General features: G+C 34.9%; 4 protein-coding genes and 1 pseudogene across 8 annotated transcripts; 1 reads left to right on the forward strand and 4 right to left on the reverse strand.

The window, feature by feature from the left end:
- The first annotated feature begins 2,355 nt into the window (after positions 1-2,355).
- MAT3 (methionine adenosyltransferase 3) lies at positions 2,356-4,950 on the forward strand. 3 transcript variants are annotated; one of them, XM_018121501.2, is made up of 2 exons: positions 2,356-2,598; positions 3,413-4,950. In XM_018121501.2, exon 2 carries the CDS (start codon positions 3,415-3,417, stop codon positions 4,585-4,587), a length of 1,173 nt encoding a protein of 390 aa, XP_017976990.1. In that variant the 5' UTR covers positions 2,356-2,598; positions 3,413-3,414; the 3' UTR covers positions 4,588-4,950. The 3 variants fall into 3 exon arrangements, with proteins under 3 accessions (XP_017976990.1, XP_017976989.1, XP_017976991.1); XM_018121500.2 differs by having other exon boundaries at positions 2,359-2,603; XM_018121502.2 differs by lacking the exon at positions 2,356-2,598 and adding an exon at positions 2,617-2,737.
- Positions 4,951-5,124: 174 nt separating this feature from the next.
- Positions 5,125-6,440, reverse strand: LOC18598035 (Thioredoxin superfamily protein). Its single transcript, XM_007027373.3, has 3 exons — positions 5,908-6,440; positions 5,772-5,797; positions 5,125-5,507 (listed from the first exon to the last, which is right to left on the reverse strand). The coding sequence occupies exons 1-3, from the start codon at positions 6,052-6,054 to the stop codon at positions 5,288-5,290; spliced, it is 393 nt and encodes a 130-aa protein (XP_007027435.1). The 5' UTR covers positions 6,055-6,440; the 3' UTR covers positions 5,125-5,287.
- Positions 6,441-6,584: 144 nt separating this feature from the next.
- LOC18598036 (phosphoadenosine phosphosulfate (PAPS) reductase family protein) lies at positions 6,585-13,129 on the reverse strand. The gene is made up of 17 exons (XM_007027375.3): positions 12,898-13,129; positions 12,610-12,718; positions 10,858-10,903; positions 10,621-10,778; positions 10,415-10,532; positions 10,185-10,267; positions 9,912-9,971; positions 9,448-9,702; positions 9,153-9,249; positions 8,847-8,897; positions 8,654-8,734; positions 8,406-8,477; positions 7,867-7,929; positions 7,576-7,728; positions 7,345-7,402; positions 7,199-7,251; positions 6,585-7,092 (listed from the first exon to the last, which is right to left on the reverse strand). The coding sequence occupies exons 2-17, from the start codon at positions 12,708-12,710 to the stop codon at positions 7,015-7,017; spliced, it is 1,527 nt and encodes a 508-aa protein (XP_007027437.3). The 5' UTR covers positions 12,711-12,718; positions 12,898-13,129; the 3' UTR covers positions 6,585-7,014.
- Positions 13,130-16,107: 2,978 nt separating this feature from the next.
- On the reverse strand, positions 16,108-19,495 carry LOC148762362 (pentatricopeptide repeat-containing protein At2g29760, chloroplastic pseudogene; annotated as a pseudogene).
- A 518-nt stretch (positions 19,496-20,013) lies between these two features.
- LOC18598038 (zinc finger protein) lies at positions 20,014-23,655 on the reverse strand. Of its 3 annotated transcripts, none has more exons than XM_088806736.1 (5): positions 23,456-23,655; positions 22,282-22,467; positions 21,465-21,564; positions 20,408-20,474; positions 20,014-20,328 (listed from the first exon to the last, which is right to left on the reverse strand). In XM_088806736.1, the coding sequence occupies exons 2-5, from the start codon at positions 22,388-22,390 to the stop codon at positions 20,275-20,277; spliced, it is 330 nt and encodes a 109-aa protein (XP_088662862.1). In that variant the 5' UTR covers positions 22,391-22,467; positions 23,456-23,655; the 3' UTR covers positions 20,014-20,274. The 3 variants fall into 3 exon arrangements, with proteins under 3 accessions (XP_088662862.1, XP_007027439.3, XP_088662861.1); XM_007027377.3 differs by having other exon boundaries at positions 21,465-21,552; positions 23,456-23,641; XM_088806735.1 differs by having other exon boundaries at positions 20,014-20,474; positions 21,465-21,552; positions 23,456-23,649.
- Between the last annotated feature and the right edge of the window lie 2,545 nt (positions 23,656-26,200).

Below are 26,200 nucleotides of genomic sequence, written 5' to 3' on the forward strand. Positions count from 1 at the left end.
AGTAACATGGAATCATAAACAATTTATCTAATCATAAAAGGAAAATATAAGAGTAACTTAAAATAAAAAATGTAAAGTATAAAAAAATAATAATAATTAGAAATAAAATAGAAATAATAATAATAATAATAATATATAATTAAATATTAATAAATGACCAAAACATAGATAATTGTTTTAGCATAGCATATATATATATTGCATCATATCATTGCATATAAATATTTCTATTTTCGAGTCTAAGTACCGATGATGGGATCTTCCGAAGATCTTGCAAAGGCGAGTACTTCTCGAAAAGTTTTCTAGGTGAAAAGATATCCCCGAGTCCCACCAGTATGATGGGAGGGCTCGAGAAACATCTTTAATAAAAGGCTTTTGCCTGAATTAGGTTCATTATGCACGAAAATATTATTTTAAAAGAAAACGTACGATGACTCCGATAATGGGAATTATTCGTCGAATTTGTGAAGACGAGTTTCTCGGATAATTCCCTAGGTGAGAGAATACCCCGAGTCCCATCAGTATGATGGGCGGATTCGAGAAACTATCCTCGATAAAAGGTTATTCGTCCGACATATTTTTATCCCCACGCCATGCATTTCATCTTACTTCACATTTGCATTCAATTTTAGGATAAATAGGGGATAAAAAAATCATAACCAAGGAAATATAATAAAAGCCTAATAGGATAATCTAAAAATGGTACCGTTCATGGAACGGCCGTTCCGGGGGTACTAATCCTTCCCCGAACGTAACCGTACTCCCGAATCTAGATCTAAAAAATCGTAGACTAGTTTAAGGTTCTTTTCGATGGGCTTAAAATTAATTTAAGACTTAATCGATTAGAATCGAGTCAATAGGTGACCAATCACACCTAGTAAAAAAAAAGGATTGGTGGCGACTCCTAGTTTAATTTTTTTAGTGAGTTTTCACATTCGCGTCGGACGGTCGGGTTCCCGGACCCACACGTTATGATAGTAGGTTCTTTTTTTAAGAAAGAAAAAAATTAAAATGAAAAATAAATGTTTATATAATGTTGTAATTTTTGATATGTTTAAAAGTAAAATTATTCAAAAAATATTACTACATCAACAAATTAATGGAAACCTTAACGGTTGACTAACGATTAGACTTATGTGTCCATCGATAAACATTTTTTTGGGGTGGAGTGCCTACTTCTCAAATTAATTAATCTTCGTGTAATTTTGATCAAAATTTTGAAATGTCTGAATATTTTACCCCAAAATCTATATACATTTGGTTAGGCCCAAGCTTTTATTAATAACAAGCTCTAAAGTTCAAGCCATTGGCTAATGGCTCTGATTATCGTCTCAACAATAAGAGATTTTGAGTTTGAGCATGTAAATCGCCTGCACCTTGGTAAGGCAAGTAAGGAATTAGGGTGAGAAGCTTGGACTATTATATCTATGTTCTAATTTTATCTAAGAAAAAAAATGGAATGAAGAGAAAATGCAATTGTGAAATTTTTTCTTTACATAATGGGTAATTCATTGAACACAAATCTCCGAACATTATTTAAATTTAAAAAATAATAATGATGATTAATTTAAAACTAGAATGAATCTCATTCTGTTAGGTTCAGTAAAATATGAGATAAATTTATAAGCAAAAGTTTTCTTTTATCTACTTGTCTTTTAAGTTAAAACGTAAGTTCGTAACATATGATATTACAACTTACTTAATTCTTCATTGATGTGAGACTCTTATGAAAGTACTAACATTGAAATAAATATGAATCAAGGTAGGTCCCTTTTCAATACGATGAAATAGTCATTGCAATGAAAACATTTACATAATTAAAATAAAATGTTACGGATTCCACTATACAAAGTAAAATAAATTTTAAACTTATAAATAAAATTTTTCTTTCAATTAATAAATATAATTTTTGAATTAAAAATATTCGCCATTATCGAATCCTCAGTGCTCTAATAAGCTAATCATAAAAAAATAGTCCGAACCATCACGCCAATTGAAAAGGGCCATGCCAATTTTCAAAATGGATTTTATACTTTAATATTAATTTTTTAAAAAAAAAGTTGATAAAAATAGTAAACAGACCAAAAAGGGGCCCAACCCATGTGCAAGGCCTGGTAACAAAAACAGCAAGATCTCATCTGAATCTGAAACAGAAAACTGGAAAAGTGATGGAGCCCCGGATCATGTTGGAAAGTGAGTGCGGGTGGGACCCCATTTCTCACCAACCGCAAAGGTAAGGTGGTGGAGCCCAACCTTATCATCTATTCACTCCGATAATCACTGGATCTCATCTCGCCCTTCCATTTTCCTCAACCAGATCTGGTCACAATCTCAGCGGTTGAGATTGTTTTAGAAACTGTGACGAGAAGCAGGAGATAAAACCTTATCAGGCGATAAAAACCCGGGAAAAGCAAAGGAGAAGAGCCGAGCAGCGAAAAGAGCGGGGAAACGAGGGAGATAGAAGCAGAGTAAGAGCGAGTCAAAAGACTCCTCCTCCTCGTTTATAAATACATCCCATTTTCCCCCCTATAATTCAGTTCCTCTCTGTCTCCTCCTCTTATCGTTTTCACTCTCATTCTCTCTTCTTTCAGATCTCAAGTAAGGTACCCTCCAATTCGCTGTCTCTCTCTCTCTCTCGAATTTGTTTCTCTCCGACTGTAATTCGAATTGTTCATCATTTTGCCTTTAGATTTGTTATTGATATAACTTTTCTTAGATCAGATCGGTTGGAATATCAGTAAGATTTATTTTTCTTTCATTTCTGGATTCTTTTTATGATAAATGGAAATGGAATTCATTTCATTTGAGAATGAACTCTTTTCATATTTAAATTTTAATGATTTTCATTTCTTCTAATCGGATTTGAGAAATCTAGATGATATTAAAGATGAGAATGCAAATGATCTCTATGTTTTTAGGTCCATAAAATGCTTGGTTTTATTTCTTACGTAATGTTCATTTGTTGTTTTGGCTACTTTCTTTTTGCTTTCTATGTAAAAGAAAAGTATATGTTGAAATAATCAAAATTTTAAATTTTAAAAAAAATTTTTGAACTATAAATTGCTTGATTTTAGTCTTTTCAATAGCAAGTTCTACTTTTAATTGGCTTTTATATATTAATTATAAGCTCATATTTTATCAAATATAAGAAAAAGATTTGGCTTTTTAGAAAATTTTGAGGGAGCAATAACCAAGTAAAGCCACAACGACAGATTAAGAGTATTAGTTAATCAATGTGAAATCTTGAAGTTGGATTCAAATCAGATGCGGATATTTGCAATTCTTTTTTTTTTTTCTGGCTTCCTCAATATTTTGTTACTATGATTTGTGCTGAATTAATTTTGTTGTTGTTCAACTTAATTTTTTATTCAAGTGAGATTAATCTAATGCATTATGATGTGGGGAAGTGCAGATATGGATACCTTCCTATTCACTTCTGAATCTGTCAATGAAGGACACCCCGACAAGCTGTGTGACCAGGTTTCAGATGCTATCCTTGATGCCTGCCTAGAACAAGACCCAGAAAGCAAAGTGGCCTGTGAGACTTGCACCAAGACTAACATGGTTATGGTCTTTGGTGAGATCACAACCAAGGCCAAAGTTAACTATGAGAAAATTGTTCGGGATACTTGCAGAGGTATAGGGTTCACATCAGCCGATGTTGGCCTTGATGCTGACAACTGCAAAGTTCTAGTTAACATTGAGCAACAGAGTCCTGATATTGCTCAAGGAGTTCATGGCCACCTCAGCAAGAAACCTGAGGAAATTGGGGCTGGTGACCAGGGTCACATGTTTGGTTATGCCTCAGATGAAACTCCTGAGCTCATGCCTCTGACCCATGTGCTTGCAACTAAGATTGGTGCCAAGCTCACTGAAGTGAGAAAGAACAAGACATGTCCATGGGTGAGGCCTGATGGTAAGACCCAAGTGACTGTTGAGTATCGCAATGAGGGTGGAGCCATGGTTCCTATTCGTGTTCACACTGTTCTCATTTCAACCCAACATGATGAGACTGTCACCAATGAACAGATTGCAGCGGACTTGAAAGAGCATGTCATTAAGCCTGTTATTCCAGCAAAGTATCTCGATGACAATACCATTTTCCACCTCAACCCATCTGGTAGGTTTGTTATTGGTGGACCTCATGGAGATGCAGGACTCACTGGCCGAAAGATTATCATTGATACCTATGGTGGCTGGGGTGCTCATGGTGGAGGTGCCTTCTCAGGGAAGGATCCTACTAAGGTGGACCGAAGTGGTGCATACATTGTTAGGCAAGCAGCAAAGAGTGTGGTGGCCTCAGGGCTTGCACGTCGCTGTATCGTGCAAGTATCCTATGCAATTGGTGTGCCAGAACCATTGTCGGTTTTTGTAGACACATACAAGACAGGCAAGATCCCAGACAAGGATATTTTGGAATTAATTAAGGAGAACTTCGACTTCAGGCCAGGAATGATCTCTATCAATCTAGACTTGATGAGAGGAGGCAAGTTTAGGTACCAAAAGACTGCTGCTTATGGTCATTTTGGACGGGATGACCCAGATTTCACTTGGGAGGTTGTTAAGCCTCTTAAGCCAAAGGCCTAAGTTGGTTTGGCTATATAAACTTTGAGCAAATGGTTACCATCGTAGCCATGATTCTAGTATACAGGGGAAGAATAAAGAAACCTTCGATGCATACACGCATTGGATGCTGAAAAGGCCCAGGTCAAAGGCGGTATTCAAGATGTATGCTTACATGTTGAGGTGTTAGGAAAATTTTAGATCCGCATAGGATTTGTGGAATCTGTCATTTGTTTCATTTTACATTCTTTACTTTCTATCTACTTTTCATCGCATGATTTGTTTCTACAACCATTCTTGCTGGTTGTCGGGGGATTCTATCTTGTCTATTATTCCATTCAATTTTTTCTTTTATTCAAATATTGCTGCCCTTATGAAGTTGGACCATTTGCACTAGTATGCTTCACCTGCTAGATTATTTGTTTTTTCCTGTATTCCCAAACTTTAGATAGGTGCATTGACAGCTATATACGTACTACTTGAACTCAGGTTCCAGTGTTGTAGCCTTTAAGGTGGATGATACACATGTACATACACAGATAGCATAGGTATACATACACATTTGGGAAGCCATATGCTCGTATATAGAATATCACTCAGCAAAATGAAGAGTCAATAGTCAGTAGAAAGCAACTAAAGTCAAAGTGAAGTTCAATAATTCAAAGACAGCAGATTCACATAATTTGAGAAGGGAGATATCCAGGAAACGCACTAGCGTAATTCTTCAGGAATGTAACCACAAGCGATCCTGGAGGCGCTCTTCTCCAGCACCAAACATCTCATCCACCCTTTCACCATCTCGATAAAAAAGAAATGTAGGAGTGTAACGAATGTGCTGTGTGGTTTCCGGGCATTCATCAATGTCTGCATATATGAAAGAGAGCTTGGGAAACTGGTTGCTCAACCGGCAAAATGCAGGGAGAATCTGACTACAAACACCGCACCTGAACAGGAAAAAACACAAAAACTTCGAAATCACTAAACATTATATTAGCCCAGGATTCATAAACAACAGGAAGCATAAGTTAATGAAGTTAGCCGTAATCGATTCGTCATTTTCTCAATTCCTGGCCAAAATTTGCATCCTTTCCCCAATAGTACGATTTTCTGAATGGGAAAAACATCAGTTTTTCACTGTCACAGAAACTTTACATAAAACAGTTGCAGTGCATGATTTCGAGGAAACCCGTTCACCAAAGTTGACTTACCATGAGGCTCCGTAATTGATAACTGTCTGCAAACACATCCAAAAAGGGTAACAAATTTAAAATTTTGCAATTTGGTAGAAATATAATATAAGAAACCCATTAAGATGGAAAAGCTGAAGAAAACAGAGGCGTTTACAGAGGTTTTAGAGGACTTGATATGAAGAAGAAGGTCCCTGAGATTTTGATCGCTTGAAGCACTCTTCAAGTTTCCATGCTTATTCTGCGGCAGATCCAAGCCTGTGCCTTCCAACCCTTTCTTGCTGCCGTCTCCGCCGCCTTCCATTTTCTTACTCTTGATGATATGGTGAACAGGATGGTAAAGGTGGTAGATTTCCGACAACCCCCTTTGGTTTCAACTATCAAGTCAGGGATAAAATCTAAAATGATTGTGGATATTGGATATCCCCGCAGACTCCTGTTTAATGATTGCTCTAGACTCTATTCTTTTCTTATGTTTTCTTCTCTTCTTTTTTAAACACAAAAACAAAAAAAAAAAAAAAAAAGCCCTCTGGGAATAAAGTATTCAGATGTTTTGTTCTATGTCCGGACTAATTGTACTTTGTATATATACCCTGTAACTATAGGGTAAACATTGTTTTATGATAGTGGTTCTTTTACCAAATGCAGAATGCATGACGAAAACCCCTTGATAATAGTTATGCCGGGTTGGGTGACAATTACAAGTAGCCTATCAGACTTTCAGTGGGATGAGCCAGGCCCAGCGACTAGCTTTGTTTACAATCTATCAGCTAAAGAAAATGAAAAGCAAGCGACATCTAACTTGAAACTTCACGCATAAATGGAAGACAGCACTTGAATAAGAAAGAGTAATGGCGATTCAAACAAATGAGGAGAATCAGATAATTCGAAAGAATGATCACTTCGCTCTACTCTGAAAGAATTGGTCTCGAGAATTGAGCGTGGGATTCACTGATCTTAGATAAAGAGCAAATACATATTGTTTACAGTCCTAAACTGTCACTCTGGTTTTGAACAGTTACTTCATTATGACTGCTGTATAAACGTAAGGCCCTGCCCATTTATAGAGCATGTAACTTATTGTGATCTTCCCTTTTTGACTTTCCTTCTCCCTTATCAATTACAACTCCAACTACCAATTCTATCCAACGCCACGTTTCCATCATATATATTCTGGAAACAGGGATTAGCAGTTGCTGCAGTTAAATAAGTTTCTTGGATTTTGAAGCTTGACAAGCAAAACTTTAAAGAACAGCAGATTTATCTAGTTGACTTCAGAGAATGCCTCTGGATGGAGCTTCTTGCACAACGTTTCTACAGCTGCGTGAATTCTAGCCAGGTCCTGCAACCAAATTAGTGAAGTATTACTGTATGGAAGGGGGAAAAACTAGAGTATGAAAAGTTTAATGAGAAATAACACTTGACATCATCGTGATATTCTCCTGTACCTTGCCTTCAAAGCTAATTACCAGGGGCCCTTGTCTAGATTCGCGGAAACAGCCTTGATGTGGCACAAAAAGAGTAACATTCAGCCATAGATAGAAGAAAATATCATATTTTCCAGAAAAACCTAAATAATTGTGAAGACCCTTACCAATGTAAAGGTCCGGAAATTCAAGACAAAGTTTTGATAGGGGTTGAGCAGTTTCTACCTGCATTTTGCCCAAGCATAATGACATTAAAAGCAAAAGAATATTGATATCACAAAAAAAATCAAATTAAAAAAAAAAATGCAAGCATCATTTTGTAAATCAACTCTACAAGGAAAGCACACTGTAACTTAAAGAGCAGATTATTAAGAACAGCATGAGATTGCAACACATACATCTGTCAGATTTGTTGTCAAGCGCTTTGATGAGTATGGTTCCATTGTCACTAAGCAGCCATCAGATCCTGTTAATTCAATCAGACAATCCCACTGCTTGTCCAGCTCAGTAGCATTTGTTGCAGAAAGCACGATTACATTTCGGCATTTGATCTACACAGATGATCATTAGATAATTAAAGATTCAATTTTACATTTCATCCATCTTATCATATAAATATATATAGCCAAGAAGCAATAATTGCTGTAAATTTGAAATATAATTTTCATAGTGAGGTTTTAGACACATACAAGAGGCACTGGCAGCTTTTCATGATGCAATAGTTCAGTGATGCCTTCAGGTAACTGAGCCATCTGGTGAAGAAAACCCAAGGATGAGATCACATTCATAGTATGAGAAAACTACATACCTAGCATAGTATGCAGAACAGAAATAAATTCAAATTTCATGTACTTGCATTTTCTGTCAAACACAAGTAAATATGTACGGCCCAATAAAAAGTAAATATTCAAATAATGATTAAAAGCAGATATGGCAAAATTATAGTAAAATTTCAGCTTTCCTTCTGAAATTGTGTTTCCTTATATGAAAGCAGTAATCTAGAAAAGTATGGGATGTCCATGGGTGTTTGAGTTTCGCATTTGAACAGCAGTAATTGCCCTTGGTTTCAGTCAACCACAAAATGATCTCCAATTGTGAAGTAAAGCTCAATGGATGACTATAATATATTCTCTCTGCTGGATTTTGAAATGTCATCCTTCAATATAAATGCATAAGCAAAAAAATCTGGCAAATTTTAGGGTGTAAATCAACCATCAAAACACTTTACCTCATTTCGATCACCAGTGCAGTGATCACCGATAAGATGCCTTAGATATTCCTCAAATTCTTCATCAGGAGCCTATAGAAACAGGATGGATTGCAAAATTTCAATGATATTCTCATAAATAAATCATATAGTTTCAATTGTCAAAAGAGCAGATTTAAGGTAAACTTCAGAAACTGATGAAATAGATTGCTAAGCTCTATGATCCAATCTTTCAATCTAAAAAGTTTACTTCAAATAAAACCACACACCAGGCGAACCCCAAATGCCTTTGCCACACCTGCTAAAGTAACATCAGAATGCAATGGGCCCACACCTCCATACAAAAACACCTAGAAGGATATGAAAGCATAGAGCATATTAAAAATCAATAATACTTATTTGTTTCATGTCATCACCACAAATAAGCACTAAAAAGCTCTTCAAACAACTGTCAAAGTTTACCACGTCATTGGTAGATTTACGCCGTTCAATCTCTTCAGCCACAGAATCTATCTGATTTAAAAGAGAAGTAAAAAAAAAGATGGAATTGTAAGATACAGTCAATAAATGAAGATTGCACAGTTTCTACAAATCTCCAAAAACATTTCCTAACAAGGAACATTAAAGCTTATCATCAGATGTCAATATAGATTCTCAATTGAGAGGCCTAACTTATATGTGTAGGGCACAACATACTATTTTGTTGAAGAAGCAAGGCAATGCAAAATAATATTTAACCAAGGAGAAGGATAGTGCCAGTAAACTCACATCATTCCTGACAACAGCAGTTTGTGATGTCAACCAACTAATGGAATGGAGCTTTCTGCACAATGAACGTCCCAACTGATCCTCAACGGTGCCAAACCTGAGCTATGTACCAGATAACAAGAATATCAAAGATTTCAGCAATAGCGGTTCATAGAGAGAGAAAAAAAGTTGAGAGTGGTGGCAATAAGGGGAAGTATCTACACCATTTGGTGAAGTTTTATAGTTGCAACTGTAGTTAGGCCACTCTAAAATCAAGACTAAGAAAATCCATCAAGAAGGTAAACAAAGGACTTACAGAATCTCATCCCCCACACCAATAACTGAGGCAGTAAACATCCTGTTTCTATGTGAATCCACACTGTCTAGGCCATTGTTAATGGCAGGAAGACGAGTGCCATCTGAAGAAGAAATTTTTTTAACTCTCCCTGCTCTCTCTAATCTTCCATCAGGAAGCAAATATGCAGGTTTGAATTTTTCTTTGCTGGAGGTGTTGCTAATGGATAGCAATGCATTTGGCACCGTGTCATATATGCTCCCAATAGATGTATAACTGTGAAAATTTAAATAACAATCAAATGGAGAACAGTTTGATGGTAACAAACAAATAGGGAACCAACTATAAGTTATATGCACACATCGAATATGTTGCAAAATACGTTTGCAACTGAGGTGAAACCAGTAAACCTTGAAAACATAGCTGCAAAAGCAAAAGATTGAGCAAGAGATCTAACATTTCATGCACAATAGAAGAATTATTACCCCTGATCATAAAGACTGCAGTATTGAACCTTGCAAGTCAAGAGGAAAGCCCATACATCTCTGCCAAAATGCCATAAAAAAGTTACAATTTATCCCAGACCAAAACCATGAGAAGTGCAATAACATCACACACCCATCGGCATAGAAAGTAAGGACAATCTAGTCAAAGCAACATTTCTCTGCTTTTTTTTTCCCCTCTTTTCAATCCAATGAATTTTTATATGTTGCAAAGAACTTTCCATTAACAGTAAAGAGGAGAATTTACTGAGAGACCTGTATGACCAGTCCAAGATAGGATTTACTCTCATGAAAGATGGCCATCCTGGTGAACTAGGGGAGAACTGCTCTTGGCCTACCTGCAAGATTTTAAAGCCATATATACATAAAGTTTAAGCTTTTTTCAACATATAGAATCAAAGTAACAAAATTTTACAGGATAATCAAGAGGTAAAATGGATAGGAAAATATGTAACTCAGATATAATTGTACAATCAACGAATTACCGCAGTGGGATCACCAATCCGAACACCAAGAAAAATTGCTCTGATTGGTTTAGCTTTTAACAACATCTCCAAACCAGACTTGAAATCTGAACGGATAATATCCATTTGCATCCCATACCTGCTCACAGAGAAAACCCAGCTATGCATTAGAATCCATGAAACATACTTAAGTATATAACGACAATATTGAAGAATAGTTTTCTCACATCTTGGCTATATCATAGGTAAATGAATTTATTTCTGGGAATGCAGAAGCACTTTCAAAATATATTGTTCGAATTGGAAAATCTGTCAGAACCCCATTAGGACAATTTTGCTCCCGTCTATGCAAAAAATAGCCAGCCCTAAGAAGGTGCAGTAAAACCTAAAACATCAAAGGTCACTGTCACTATCAAAAAGAGCAAACAGAGGGATTACTTGAGAAAAATGTATGTTAAACTTACAGTAGAATCTTTTCCTCCATTGAAGCTGAAAGCAACCTCTTCAATACTGCAGAGGGAAAAAAAATTTAGAACTTACAAGCATCAGCAATTTACTTGTTGACAAACAATTAAGACTCTGTGCAAGTCCATAAAGTATTATATTTTTTCTGGCACAATAGGTAAGCACTATGGCCCAAACTTCCCCTCCCCAACCACCTGAGACAAGCATTTAGAGCACATAGAATTTATTGTTATCTTCCGATTTGGAATTTTATAAACTAAGGCAGCAAATTTTTAAAATGAATTATATTCCATGTTGTAAAGACCATTCAAGATTTCCAACTGCACATTTGAAAATTTTCACCAGCATAATTGAGACAAGCATAAACTTGTTTGAAAATTTTAAAATAAATCCAAGCTTTCATCAAATTATTCATTCTGCATGTCCATAGTGAGACAGAATACAAAGAAAATGACAGCCAATGAACCAGTCACCCTTCGGGAAATTTTCATTGCATTAATATTACTATAATTATATTTTTCTTTTTTGCATGTGAATGATAAAAGAGAATGCTAAGAAAATGATTACCAACGAACTAGTCACCTATTTATATCTACGGTTCAAAATTTATGAAAATGCATCTGAAAAATACATTAGAGGAAAATAAAAAGAAAAACCTTGATATGCTACTAGCCTCCTTTTAAAGAAGGAGGACAGAAACTCCACATCAATAATCAGCAAGCATGAATGTTTTTATTAAAGTTAAAGAAAACTACACCAGTTATACTGGTCCTACGATACCCCACTCTGCCACCGTGACTTTCCCTCCGCTTGCACGCATGTGTACACACATAAAAGGAAATTAAGAGGAGGGAAAAAAAAAGGCACCGCCACTCCACATGTGCATACTCAAAAGGAAGTTTAAAAAAAAATAAAGCAATCATATTCATATCTCACATCTGCAGTTCCCATAACAACTAATCACTTGCAGCAACTATTTTAAAAGGATCTTTAAAGGACAGTGAACCAGACAAATATCAGTAACTAGCATGCATTAAGAAGCAATTTGTCAAACCACCATTCATTCATATCTGATCAGAAGTAACTAAAATAATTCCAAGCATCTGTAACTGAATGTTTTCATCTGTCTTTTATGCATCAAATTGAAAATGTGTTGTTCTAAGCTATATTGCATCACGACAACTCATAATTAAAATATTTCTTAAAATGAAGCTAAAACGAATAAAATCTCCCTGAATTTGGCAATAAATCCGTGCCTAAATGCCAAAACTAACAAGTCAAACATATTGGAATTAAAAGTTAAAACCATGCAGCTATTACGAACATCTAGAGAAGATAACTTCTACTGACACAGGACAAATAGATACATTGATGTTAATTTCAATCATTTGCGTGCTGGAAAATATAGCATGACAGGATGGTTGGTAATGTTTTCACTATCAGACCAGAGAACGAAAAGACAAAACCTCCCAATTCTTGACTCAGCCTAAACATGGTCGACAAGGTTTTCCTCCATAAAACTAAAAAAAAATAAAATCCAACATTAAACAATTAACCTCCCTTATTTCCTCAATTTTCATAGACAACCAAATTGAGAGTCAACCAAATTCCCCTGGCCTTACAACATTTAGAACCCACTTCACAGAAAATTCCATGAATCAGAAAGCTATAAACTTTACATCAAGCAAACCCAGAAGCAGAAAAAAAAAAAAAAAAAGCGAGGAAGAAAGCAAGAAAATGAAGAAACTTACGAGTAAAGAGCAAGAGCTCTTTTAATAACATAGACGGCGTTGTTGTACTTGGTCTTAAGCCTCGTATCATCACTTTCTCTGATTGCTTTATCGATCTCCATATTTTTCACTGCCACACCAAAAATGAAACTTTCCTAAGCATATGGGGCTCATAAAAATTTAAACAGAATCATTAAACAGTACGCCAAAACGACAATACATTGAATCCCTGGCAAATTGGATATTCACCAGATTTCCAAAAATGATTGCCTTTTTTGGTAATATTCTAAAAAAATTGCAAAATTCCACCTTGCAAAGGAAATGACTTTCTTTGGACTTCAAAGCCAAAGGAAAAGCTCTAAAAACAAACGTATATTCCTCCTTTCCTCTTCCTTGAGCCTTTTTCTTTAATGGGTTTTCGTTAGAACAACAAACAAAAACAAAATTAAAGAGATATTTTGGTGAAGAAGCAAATATATCAAGTATAAAGAAAACAAAGTGAATGGGGTTTCTCTTAGACGCCACAAATTGTTTATCTAACAAGCCCCTTTTACTTATATTATTTTTGTTTGCATTGGCATTTTGGTTATAATATGGAAAAAAAACACTAAAAATGGAAGAAAATAAACAAATTTTAACAAGAAAGCAAGATGGTTGAAACAGAAATCGGATATTGTGGTTTTGGGCACGGAATACTTTGTAATGATGAATGAAAGGGATGAAGTTTTTTATTCTTACATTATTGCCCCCAAAAGTTTTTGGAATAATGAAAGTGACCCAGAATGAATATGCTTCACGGAAAGTGATATACGTCACAAAAACGTGACATACCAACTTACTTGGGGAAATAATAGTGCTTTTATATCTTAATAACCTTTTTTTTTTGTGAGGTAATAGTAATAATTATAGAATATACATTAAAAAAATTCAAATTTTAACTTATTGTAATTTTTTTTGAAATTATATTAACTATTAATGTCAATTATTGCGTTTGACATCACGAATTAAGTGATATTAACCCAATTGATGAAATTATTTAAAAATTTAGACATAATATACACAAAAACTCTAAACTATTTTAAAAAATTCAAATAAGTCTTTATACTTTGTTACATTCAATCAAGTCTTTTATATTTTTATTTGAACCAAAAAGTTCTTATACTTTTTTATTTTGAGTTAAATAAACATTTATAACTAATAATCGACTTAATCAAAATATGATTTATTATTCTATATTACGCGATGCTGACATGATATGTTAAAATATCATTATTGATTATGATGTGGCATACTGACGTACCATAATTGATGATGACATGACATGTTAATTTAGCATGATAATATGATCATATGGTATTTTTTATCCTCCACATTAATATCATATTAATACTATGTAGATATAAAATAACAAGTAATATTTTTACTAATAACAATTAATTAATTATTAATAATAAAAGTTTATTTGATTCAAAATAAAAATACAAAAACTTGATTGAACCCAAATAAAGAGTAAAGACTTATTTAAATGTTCTTAAATAGTTGAGAAGCTTATTTGAACATTACATCAAACATTTATAATACGTAACTCAATACATTTCACAAAAGCATGGTAATTGTTTTAAAGAATTTCAAACTTTTTGTCACATATTATCTTATCATTACAATGACTTACCTTATTTTACGTGTGGGTAGAGTTTTCCTTGTTAGGCAGGAGATTGCGGTGGATTTAGCATTTTTCCTATAGGAAGGAAAAATCACAATCCTAATTGTTTTGTAAAACAGGTTACTTAGGTCACCGCATTAAGAAACTTCAATGAAGAAAACCCAAGGTAGAGGCTGAGAAAATTCAGAGCTCCACCTTTTAAAAAATGGACTTGGACTTTGACCCACCAAGCCTTCCCATCCCTTGTAAATTCAACCAACTTCTCTTAGTCCTACTTGAATTTTTCCTCCCATCGTTATCCCATGGCATGATGGAGAAACTGCCCAAGACATAATCCCAAGAGAACAATGACAATGAATGGATTTAGTTTTTAAGATAAGAATGTGACATGTTACGTGATGTTAGTCAATTCTTAAATTGGTTTCCTCTGTTGAGATTTCCTTACCTAATACTTAAATTAAGAGTGAATAAAAATTCGTTAAAATTTGACTTAATTAATTTAATCGATTCAATTAAAACGATTAAATAAATTGATTAAATCAGATCGATTCGATTAGAAAACTTATAAATCGATTAATCAAATTAACTTTTATATTTACTATTTTTAAAGACAAGTCTTGTATGTATCTCACTTGCATAGTTTTTTTATACCCACGCATATTAAAATCAATTGTATCAAATGAATAACAAATAGTATATAATCTCATTAATATTTCTTTTTTGTTGATTTCAAATTTTATTTATTTATTTTAATGTACATAAATATATAATCTATACGGATATTCAACTTCACAATGCAACATAAAAAATCGATTTATATTTTTATAAATCTTTATTTAAGCATTTATATCATCGATATAATCATATAAAACACCTATAAAAAACCAAAACATAATGCAAAATTAATATCCATAAAATTATTTCCATAATTTTTTTATCGAAAATTTATTTATTTACAAGATATGTGACCATTCAAAAATGTGAAAGATTTTTTTATTAAGATGGCTTTATTGGAATAAATCACTTACAAAAATTACAAAACACTTGTATAAAATCTAAACAAATAATTAACCAATTAAAACTATTTATTCAATTCTTATTATCTCTCGATCTTTTAAATCAACTTCACTACAGTATATATTAAGATAATTTTAAGCTTAGAATTAGAATTGTGAATCAATACACCAAATAAATTTTATAATTAAATAATATAATAACTTTTATAATAATCTTTTGTAAAATTTTATTTGAAACAACTACAAAAACGTTAGTCATTGCCAATTTAACCCTACAGACATATGTGAAAGTCATGCTAGTTAAATTTGGTAGTTGAATCAATTCTATTTTTCTATCTAAAAAACTTACGTCACTAATTCATTTTATTTTACTAAGAAAATGTTTTGTATTCTTTTTATTATAAGATCAAAGTAAATATTTAAAATTTTTTTTTCTCAAAATAAGTTTATATTAATCATAAAAAGACATAATGTCAATAATTTTCTAAATTAAACTACTAAGGAAATTACTTACTTAAAAAATTTTTTAAAATGAAAAAAAAAAGATTAAATCAATTAAAATCAAATTAACTAAGTAAAATAGCAAATCAGTGAATTTGACTAAGAGCCAAAGTTGATCAACTGGATTAAATTTCTTAAAAGAAATCGATTAATAGCAAGTTTTGACCGACTTAACCTATTTAATACATTATTCACTCACCCCTTACGTGATGCGAAACAAGTCAAAATAAAAAAGTCAATTCATTCATTGCATTAGTTTGTGATGAGCACATGTCAACTGTCGATGCATTTTACATGCTTTTTGTGAAACACATGAAAAAGTGTGAAATGTTGGGAATATTTAAGTACATCGTATTTGTGATTAACTATAACTATTCATAGGAAATTAGCATATAAAGATATACAAGCAATCCAAACACAGATCTGTCAACTTTCTTAGAAGAAGATGCTGATTGAGAAAAATTCAGCCTCATTTAACTTAGTCCAAACACTGGATGAGATGCTGTCTATCCTCTTGCCTAACCACATGATTTCTATTTCTATTTTTTAGAACACTATATTGGAAATAAATCAGGACAGCTGTCCATCCATTCTTTGAAACTCTAGTTGGAAAGAATATACTAGGCAAGGCAATGAGCAATGAGTTGCATAACGTCCGGACATGGCTGAACGTGCAGCAAAGGTAACCTGAAAATGGCTGTCCAATCTCATGCTAAAGATAGCCATAGTTGGATGATCACAGAAGACAGATTTCAATTCATGAATCACAACCGCACCATCACTCTCCAACAAGATCGGTTGCATCCCAATCCTAGGCACAGTTGCAAGCCGCAAAGTATGCCACAACAGCAATTCAGACTAAAATCTCAACTCTCTGACCAAAACTTGGTGCCAAAACTACCATTCCCTTGTTGAAAGCAAAGCAGAGAGAGCTGTATCACAATTCAGCTTCGAATAACCAGTGGAGGAGCATGCCACCTCAACCACTCAGATTACCTCATATGAGACCCCTCCACCTTATAAGAGTTTACAACACTTATTTCACCTCATACAGGTCTCAACAACAAAATGAGGTTTTGACCATCCTTACCAAAATAGAACCTGTAAAAAACCACATTCTGCAACCTCTCATCACCAAAAATCCTTACAAGAGCAAGATCCATTCTTAAAATGGTGGAACCTGATGGCATCCCTAACTATGATTTCTCGTCTGTACATTTCAGATAAAAGCTTAAAGGCTGAGTGACAGTCTCCACAAACTCGAAGATTCTTCATTATTCTTAAAGTTTCTCCAGGGCTGGCGTTGACTAACCCAAATGCCAATGCCAATTTCTCACTGTGATAAGAGACAACACTTTCCTTCTCTTCTTCATCTACATCAAACACTACTTGCCCTGTGTCAGGGACATACCCGGCAGATTTAAGACGCATTGCCATATCCTGGAGCATGGATTGAATCTCTTTGTCGTGCAAGTGAGACTTATCACTAGCAAAAAAGTGATGAAGAGTTCCCTCCAACTCGATGTAGCTCCACCCAGGGGGCTTCTGGATGCCTCTATCTTCCATCACCTTCCTCACTCTCCCAGCTTCTTCCCATTGGTTTGAATTGGCAAGCATGTTGGACAACAAAACATAACGAGCTCCATGATCAGGCTCCAGTTCAATAAGTTTTTGGCTAGCAACTTCACCAATCTTAACATTTCCATGGCGTTTGCAAGCACCCAACAATGCTCTCCATATTACTGAGTTGGCCTCAAATGGCATACCTAGAATTATATCATAAGCTTCTTCCAAACAACCATCTCTGCTAAGGAGGTCAACCATGCAACCATAATGTTCCATACGTGGTTTAATACCATAGAGATCCGACATTAATCTAAATAACTCCTTGCCCTCTTCAAGTAGCCCACTGTGGCTGCAAGCAGAAAAAACTGCCACAAAGGTGACTCTATCTGGTCTCAGCCCTATCGGTTCCATTTCCCTAAAAACAGCTAAAGCAGTCTCACCAAGCCCATGCTGAGCTAGACCAGAGATCATGGAATTGAAATTTGAAAGAGTCCTTAAATCTTTAGGAATTCTGTGAAACATATCTAGAGCAGAATCTATTTTTCCGCATTTTGAATACATATCTATCAATGCGTTTGATAGAATAATATTTTGATAGCATAAATCACCCTCAATGTACCTATGGTGAAGTCTCTCACCCAAACTGAGAGCTCCAAGTCTGGCACAGGCTGAAAGAACAGCAGCCAATGTAACTTCATCAGGTCTTATTCCCAAACCTTCCATTTGCAGAAAAAGTTCCAACGCCTCACTGTACTGCCCTGACTGAGAATAACCACTTATCATAGCCGTCCAACAAACCAGATCTCGTTGGTCCATCTGATCAAACATTCTTCTAGCAGCCTCAGTTTCTCCACATCGAGCATAACCCGATACCATGGAACTCCAAGCCGCAGTACTTTTGCTTGCCATTGAGCTAAACACCCTCTCAGCCAAATCCATCAACCCACATTTTGTATACATATCAAGAATAGCAGTCTTAAGCACTACATTTGAGTCAATACGACATAGATTCCTGTAAACAAAACCATGAATCTGTTTCCCGATCCTAGAATCATTCAATGATGAAAAAGCAGACAACAAAGCAACAAAAGTGAACTCATCAGGCTGAATACCGAAATCCTGCATTTCTTTAACGAGACGCAGAGCAGGGTCAGGTTGGCCCACTAAAGCACTCCCATTTATCATAGTATTATAAGAAACAAGGTCTCTAACAAGACTTCCTTCAAATACAATCTGGGCATCGTTTAAATGTTTAAAAACTGAATAGAAATGCATCAAAGCATTCCGGACAAAAAGATCCAAGTCAAAACCAAATTTAATTATATGACTGTGAACTTGAATTCCTGGTTTCAGGGTTGATAATCTTGCACAAGAATTGAGTAAAAATGGGAAAGTGAAGTTATTGGGAGGTCGGTTTTCTTGGTGAAGCATGGATGAGTAAAAGATAAGTGCTTTTTCAGGGAATTCACTGTGGGAAAAGCCTCTTATCATGGTGTTATACATAAACTGATTCGGATGTTCAATTTGGCAGAAGAGAATTTGGGAGTAATCAAGACCAGCTCTGGAGCCCAGCAAGGCAAAGAAGGAGATGAGTCTGCTGATGGGGAAGAACTGGTGGTGATAGCCATTGAGGATTATTTGAGCATGAACTTGAAAAGCCTGCTTTATGGATTTACATGATTCTAACAAGGGTAATATAGGTGAGATTTCAAAGGCCAGCTTTTTCATTGTTCCGAAACACTACAACTATCAAATTCTCAAATTTTATGACGGGCAAAAAATCTTGATCATCAATCAAAATTGGGACTTTCTTTAATGCCCCAAGGGTTGATGACCCATAAAGGCACCAAGGCGGTTGATGAGTAACGGATTGTTTTGGATTTCAACCTCTAAAGAAAGAGTAAACTTGTAATGCTTCTTTCTTTGTGGCGTGAACTTGGAGGCAAAGTTCATGTACCGGGAAAATAAAAAGAGCCCGGTTGTTTTTGGTTGTGCCTTGGTTCATTTTTATTTCTTCACATTCTTGCAGCTTTATTGGCATTATTGTTTTTGATGGTTCACGAGTAGCAAAATATAAGATTCAGTAACTTAGTTCAGGGACCATGTTCTGGGATTGGGAGGCCCATTCTCCTGGTCTTAGTCAGCTGATGCTTGTGTTAAGTTCATGTTCTATTTAATCATTTTGATCATTTATAATTAATTAAGAACATTCTGTTGTTAAGCACTTGCTTTTGCTTTTGAAACGACATTTGAAGAAACCAAATGCAAATAGCAAAATCGTCAATTAAGTAAAAATCTATTTTGCATCTTTATGAAAGATGAACATCTATTGTCAGAATCCCACTTTCAATGAACTTGGAAAAGAATTTTGCTTTTGGTAGGTTGGCAAATGGGATTGCTCTGTTTGAGGAGGAAATTCACCATCAGCTAAGAAGTGGCTCAAGGGTTGATTGTTGATTACCAATCTTAGCGTTCCTCTGACTTAACATACATGATGAGTTGATGACACTACAAACAGTACTATCCAAATTTCACTCACCATTCAAAGCCATGTAGAATCCAGCGTCATTTCTCCTCGCCCTTGGCCAAATTTTCTTGGCCATTTTCTTTATCAAGATGGCAACACATTTGATCATCGAACTCACTAACATCAGAATAAGTCAGCATAAAAGCAAAAAATTTTGTCAAACCAAAAGAATAGATCTTTACTTAAAAAGGATTAGTCAATTACATTAACTAAAATCCCACAAGTGCTGTTGAACTGTACACCAGATTGATTTAATGTCTCTTGTTCATCTAATCAAGAACAAGAGAATCCAATATATTAGTATCATTCAATCAGTTTCAACAGGGGAAATCTGTCGAACCTATGAGTTTTGCTTCATCTTGGTCATCTGCACCAAAAAACTGCGCAACTACCATAACAAATTTCCCAATTTTCTAGTCATATAGGCCTTCCTCATGCCAGATGTCAACTAAAAAATCCACCATCTCCTGCATTTTCACCACACAAATAACACATCAATGTTGGCCCAAAACTGAAAGTTGAGGGAAGATGTTCTGTGACACGTACAGCTAATGGGATTGACTGTTGAAAAGGTTCGGTAGAACAAAGCAAATCCTCATAAGTTGTGGTCCAGCTGCAAAAGCAGATTCCAAGGTTAAAGATTGAGAGGAACTTTTAGGTCTAGGACAGCTATAATCACAGATGTAAGGTTATATTCCAGGAAGCACCTTGATGGTTTCTCAATGAAATGACTCCTAAAATGACTGACACCCTCAACTACTAAATGAGAAAAGAAAGAAAAGATCATTTGATCGCCATCTCAATGTGTAAATTGAATTTTAAGATTAGATGAACAAGGGCAAGCCTGCTACATTAAAAATTGAAGCGAAGTAAAGTGGCACAGGAAGCTTGTAATAGTGTCAGGTAACCTTTCTCTTTCTTCTTCTTCTATTTTCTCTTTTTATGGGCAACACTATACACATAATTATTGTATGTATCGATGGTTTTCTGATAAAAATGAATATATGGAAGGTGAACATTCAACCTAAGAATCAAAGGCTACTATGTGGCAGCACTATAAGGGAAAAAACAGAAAGAATTCAGGAACATATAGTTTTATTTTATTGCTTTCCTAATTACATCTGAAGGAATGTCAACTAGATACACATCTTGGAGTAGAGACAAACTTCATGCACCCTATTTGGTTCATAAAGGAGGGGAAGTGGCATGTCCAAAAAGTGGCTTAAAGCAGCATCAAAAGATATCCTTTGCTTGGTTTCAAAAATTCATATGTCTACAATTAAGAGTTTAAAACTTATGTTTAAATAAGAGTTATAAGCAAACAGTAAATACCACTAATAGCACTCATTACTTTAAGGAAAGATTCAAACAAAGCAATCTGAGAAGAGAGGAAAGTGAATGTCCAGAAGCTAACTTAAAGCAGCATGAGAAAGTAGATTATGCACTATATAAATGCTAAGGTTTAAGAAATTAAATTGTTATTCTTACTAAAGCTTTTAAAAGCTAGGTTTTGAGAATTTAGTGAACAACAAATCACCAATGGCACTCAATATTTGAGTAGAAAGATTCTAATAGAAGAGGGGAAAAATCTCCAGGCATGTACCTCATTATTGGTTCCCGGGGCATTCTTTTTGATTTTTGAGACCGATCCCCGACCCACTGTCTTCTAATCTCATGCCAACTTATTTCAGCTGCACAGTAAGCTTGTGCGCATTATTTCAGTATGCACAACTCTATTTCAAATTGCTTTTAACAAGAAGTAGCAAAATACTCACATTAAGGTGGTAAAAAATAGAACAAAATATTGATTTCGGCAATCTCCTTTGGAATTAATACAAGCAATAATTTGCAGAATAAAAGTACCCATTATGGCCATACCACAAATTACATTTTAGCATATAGCCCCTTTATTGAGGAAACTCATAGACCGGACACCAACAAGTCCAAACAGTAAACAGATCAGACCCATTTCATGCCAATATATGTTGATAAATCCTCTGCTGTTGAAGTTCATATCAGATAAGGCCACTATTAAAAGGCATCATTAAACTATATACTCATTAAAAAACATTGACACCGAGCCCAGCATCTAAAACCACCTTCTGAATAACATTTGATTCTCAAGTTACCTGACTACATCAACACTGAGGAAATAAAATGAATTCATCACATGCAAGCCACCTAGCAGATACAATATCAATACTAAAAATTCAAAATGGCTTCTTGCAAAATAAGTGCAGGAAATCATTCAGGTATGAAGTTTGAGTATGCTCAGAGCTAATCTAGTTGCTTTTAATTCTAGTAAGATTTTCAAAAAAGCAGCTCTACTATTCAACAGTCATACGGAAGGCAGATTTCATCAGAATGGCAGGCTTCCTGGGAGAAAATCGATAGCCTTTAACAGCAAGTTAGCAACTTACCACAGTTAACAAAAACCTCGTTCTCAGTGGATTGATCTTTGTTAGCATTGTTTGAACTCGTTGGAGGCTGATTTTCATGGGAACAGCGATTGCCACTGTTGGTTTCCATTTGCTTCAGGTTGGGCAACCATTGCCTTCTAAACTACAATCATTGATCACGTCGAGGGGAAGAAATTGGAAAAGTCTCTGTATAAGAAACAATCCATGAGCTTCATATGAGAAAAACTGATTGTGTCAGTAATTTACATGGCAGGAAAAAGTGCAGCTCATGCAGGTGACAATAATCTGTATCAATCTCTAATCTACAACCAGTAACCAAATTGATAATCATATCAGTTTTATTTTCTTATATCCATTCCTGCTCAACTGAGCTCCACACAGTTAAAGTGTTTACCCATTAACTTTTCATCAACAACTACCCTTCTATTTCAACTTACAACAGCAGCATTAAAAATTGAAAAGAGGGCAAGGAACAAATACCATACTCTATCAAACAATTTCTAATTATTGATCACCTGGGTCATGGACAAGCCAAACCTAAAACTCCCATAACACCTTAGTCGATAAGAAACTTTTCAGGGATAACCTCAGTGAAGGAAGATTATCTAGAGCAGAGGGACATAGATATAAAGAAGGAGAAAAAGGGGCTCTTCACGCACTCTACGTAATCTCCAATGTTAATTGACTCTGCACCTTCAAATACATAGACCAAATTACACAAATCAACAACCTATTTCCCAAAATTTTCTCAGAATCTTCTGGACTCTGACAACGTCAATGCAAACCTATTCAGTTCGTTAAACACACTAAAGCAATTGGTCCTAATCACATAGCAACAACTTCAGTATACTCTCTTTGTTTTCGTTTCCTCCTTATATAGAAATAGTTTCATTCAAATAAAATCGTAACAGGAACAAGCATACAAAACCAAAAACCAAAAACCAACTACACTCAACGAGAAAGAAATTACCACTAAGCAAAGAAGCAGTTGATGCCAAGCCAAACCCACAAATACCCAGAACTTTAAAAAGGGATGGAAATGAATATAAAGATCAAAAGCACAAAAATTAAGCCGAAAGAGGACACTCCCAATGAAAATGTCATTGCTTTGAAAGCCCAAAAAAAAAAAAGAAAAGAAAAGCATCTTGATGAAGGAAAAAGGAGGAGACTTTACCTGGAAAGCAATTTTCGACTTTGAACTGTGTGGACTGTTGAAAGAGGACTTTGGGGCCTGCCTTCTTGTTGTTGTTGAATTTGTTAGGTAAAAGAGAAAAGAGAGCTCTTCTTTAGATTCGAGAATTTTAGTGATGGAAATAAAGCAGAAGGACAAACAGCTTCCAACATCTAATAGATTCCTTTTTTTCCTGGGAAAGGTCTGGGATCCAGTATCTGATCTTGGATGATACGTGGCATTATGTAATTGCATTGATAAAGGACGGACGTATGACCTACGAAATCTCATAAAACGATAGTAATGGGGTTGGTAAATGGAAAATGGACCTCCAACTAGCTTTGTTATCAACTTTATCTTCTTCTTAAGGGTGCCTTTGGGCAACCGCTTACCTACACTTACTAGCTTTCAACATAATCTTTTTTTTTTTTTAAGATAGGCTTTCAAATCAAGTATAGGTTAAATGTCTCAATCCTTTTCAATAAGTCAATAATCCGACATTTCTTTCTATACTTAATATAATTTGAGTATAATCAATTAATTTTTTTATGAAATTTGAGTTATATTATTACTTAAAGGTAATGCAAAAAGCATTTGTAAGGATAATTACCATGTAAATAAGGATTCGAATTTAACTTTAATTTATTAGTTGGATTATGGTTATTGGTTTGTCTATTTGCATTTTAATGAAATGTTGTTAAAGGAACCTTATATAATATAAAAAAAATGCGATATAAGCATTGGGGCAAGCCTAGTCCGACCTAGAAATTTGGGTTGGGCCGGACTTAAATGTTACTACAACTTGAGTATTCTTGTTAAGGTATTTGTTTCATTATATGATGATGAAACTTTGATAAAAATTAAAATCATAGATGGTAAGTAAGTCAAGTTTAGCTATCAGAATCTTAACTCTTAATACAAATTAAAATGCAACTATTTCTTTTTTTGGGTACAAATTAAAAATGCAAAACACTTGATTGGGCTGATTTATTGTCCAAGCGTAATTAACCAATACATTGAGTTAGTATGGTGTCCATCAGTCCATGGCAAGCCCAAGCTTAGTACAACATTGGCTTAATACGTTTTATTCGAACCTTTGACTTTAAAAAATGAAGTTGTCTCGGACCTGTCAGTTGGTACTCGTCGCTGTGGGGATGGGGGGCAAAGAACTTGAATCATGCTGTGTGAAAAGGTGAAGCAAGCAGCTGCCCAAAAGCAAACCCTCCATCACAAACTGCCATAACATCCCTCTCGATTGACAAAGAAAGAGTGGGTGCACTTGATGTGAACATGTTGTCTTTAGTTTCTGTTTAGACCACGTACACAGTATACATGGACGGTTCAATTTGATGGGTCCAAAAATGAGTGATATTGAGCCATATTAGGAACAAAGATCATTTGCCACTGACTGACAGCCGTATATTATAAGTATGTTTAGATGGAAAAATGAAGTATACATATGCTATTTCATAAAATGAAGGATGTTTTGATGGTAAAATGAAGACTGGGAGTGATCATATCTCGTTTCTTCAAGATTGGATCCACTGGAAACTTAAAAAACAGGGGACAAACTTAGATATTTGGTATCACATGAATCAGAGACTGCTCAGTCAAGTTGGTACACATACTCATGCTGATGTTCTTTCATTTTGGCCAATGCTAGTGTCAAATTTGTAAATATGGAGCAATGATTTTACCCCCTTTTTTTATAAAAAAAAATATTTACCAATTTTTCATGGCTGAGAGCTGGATTCGGGTGGGTGGGGGATGGTGGAGGAAAGAGCAAACCAGAGTCTAGCTGTACATGTGTTTCCATCGACTGGAAACTTTCGTCTTCCAGTGACAACATAATTTTATTCAAGCAGAATGTGGGGCACTATTCCAGATTTGGCGAAGGCCACATATTTCATATGCAATAATTTACAGACTGAGACTAATCACTCTTCATTCTTCAATTGCTTTCATGCTCTTTTCCTGAGGCAGTTCATGGAGGGGGGCTTCATTCTGGGCTTCTTAACCTTCTCCAGGGTACTTGGATTACTAGATTTTAATTACTCCTGTCAGTTCCAGGAGTACATTTTGCTAAGGGGAGAATAGCAGTTTTGCAGACTCCTTTAGTACTTGGCTCAGTAGTCACTTTTAAGCAACTCAACACATTCTTTATTTATTTTATTTTCTCTTAAGCTGGATTACACTTTGAGTAAATTGTACAAACACATCCATTATCTTAATAAAATTCGCAAGTAATTTTTAGAATATTCTAAATTTATTAATTTCGTTGATAATTAAACATTCATATACATGTTCACATGGTAAACATAAGTAGACTCAGGCACTTGGATATCCACATGGTAAAGAAGGGACACAGTTTGATCTTTTAGACTAAGATTTATACTATACAGACATTCATATGGTGAGATAACATATTTCGTTAATTTTTAAAGGTAATTTGGCAAAATAAATGAATTTGAAATCTTTCTAAAAAATTACAAATTTAAAAATTGAATTTTAAGAATTAAGAAAAAAAATAAAATATTACACAAAAATCATGAATAATTAAAACATTTTTTTACTCACTTCATTACATTTTTATCCAAGCAACTTGAAACCAAGACAACATCCTATCTTTCGGCTTTGTTCTTTGTGGAGGGTCACATCACCTTATTTGATATAGATTAGATGTTCTGAAAGTGTGATTGCAACAACCAAATTGTCCTGTTATACTATGGTAAGTCTTGATACATATAT

Source organism: Theobroma cacao, chromosome 5, assembly GCF_053813885.1.
Source record: "Theobroma cacao isolate CCN51 chromosome 5, ASM5381388v1, whole genome shotgun sequence".
NCBI classification, from domain to species: Eukaryota; Viridiplantae; Streptophyta; class Magnoliopsida; order Malvales; family Malvaceae; genus Theobroma; species Theobroma cacao.

Excerpts from the sequence above, each read along its gene's own strand:
- LOC18598035 (XM_007027373.3), bottom strand. The coding sequence starts at position 6,054 with ATGGAAGGCGGCGGAGACGGCAGCAAGAAAGGGTTGGAAGGCACAGGC. Across the intron at positions 5,798-5,907 it reads TCAAGTCCTCTAAAACCTCT|ACAGTTATCAATTACGGAGC; the intron begins GTAAACGCCTCT and ends ATGTGTTTGCAG. Across the intron at positions 5,508-5,771 it reads ATCAATTACGGAGCCTCATG|GTGCGGTGTTTGTAGTCAGA; the intron begins GTAAGTCAACTT and ends TTTCCTGTTCAG.
- LOC18598038 (XM_088806735.1), bottom strand. The coding sequence starts at position 22,390 with ATGGAAACCAACAGTGGCAATCGCTGTTCCCATGAAAATCAGCCTCCA. Across the intron at positions 21,553-22,281 it reads CGAGGTTTTTGTTAACTGTG|CTGAAATAAGTTGGCATGAG; the intron begins GTAAGTTGCTAA and ends CTTACTGTGCAG. Across the intron at positions 20,475-21,464 it reads CCCCGGGAACCAATAATGAG|CTGGACCACAACTTATGAGG; the intron begins GTACATGCCTGG and ends CTGCTTTTGCAG.
- MAT3 (XM_018121501.2), top strand. The coding sequence starts at position 3,415 with ATGGATACCTTCCTATTCACTTCTGAATCTGTCAATGAAGGACACCCC.
- LOC18598036 (XM_007027375.3), bottom strand. The coding sequence starts at position 12,710 with ATGGAGATCGATAAAGCAATCAGAGAAAGTGATGATACGAGGCTTAAG. Across the intron at positions 10,904-12,609 it reads AGAGCTCTTGCTCTTTACTC|TATTGAAGAGGTTGCTTTCA; the intron begins GTAAGTTTCTTC and ends TTCCCTCTGCAG. Across the intron at positions 9,250-9,447 it reads GGTGTGGGGGATGAGATTCT|GTTTGGCACCGTTGAGGATC; the intron begins GTAAGTCCTTTG and ends TACATAGCTCAG.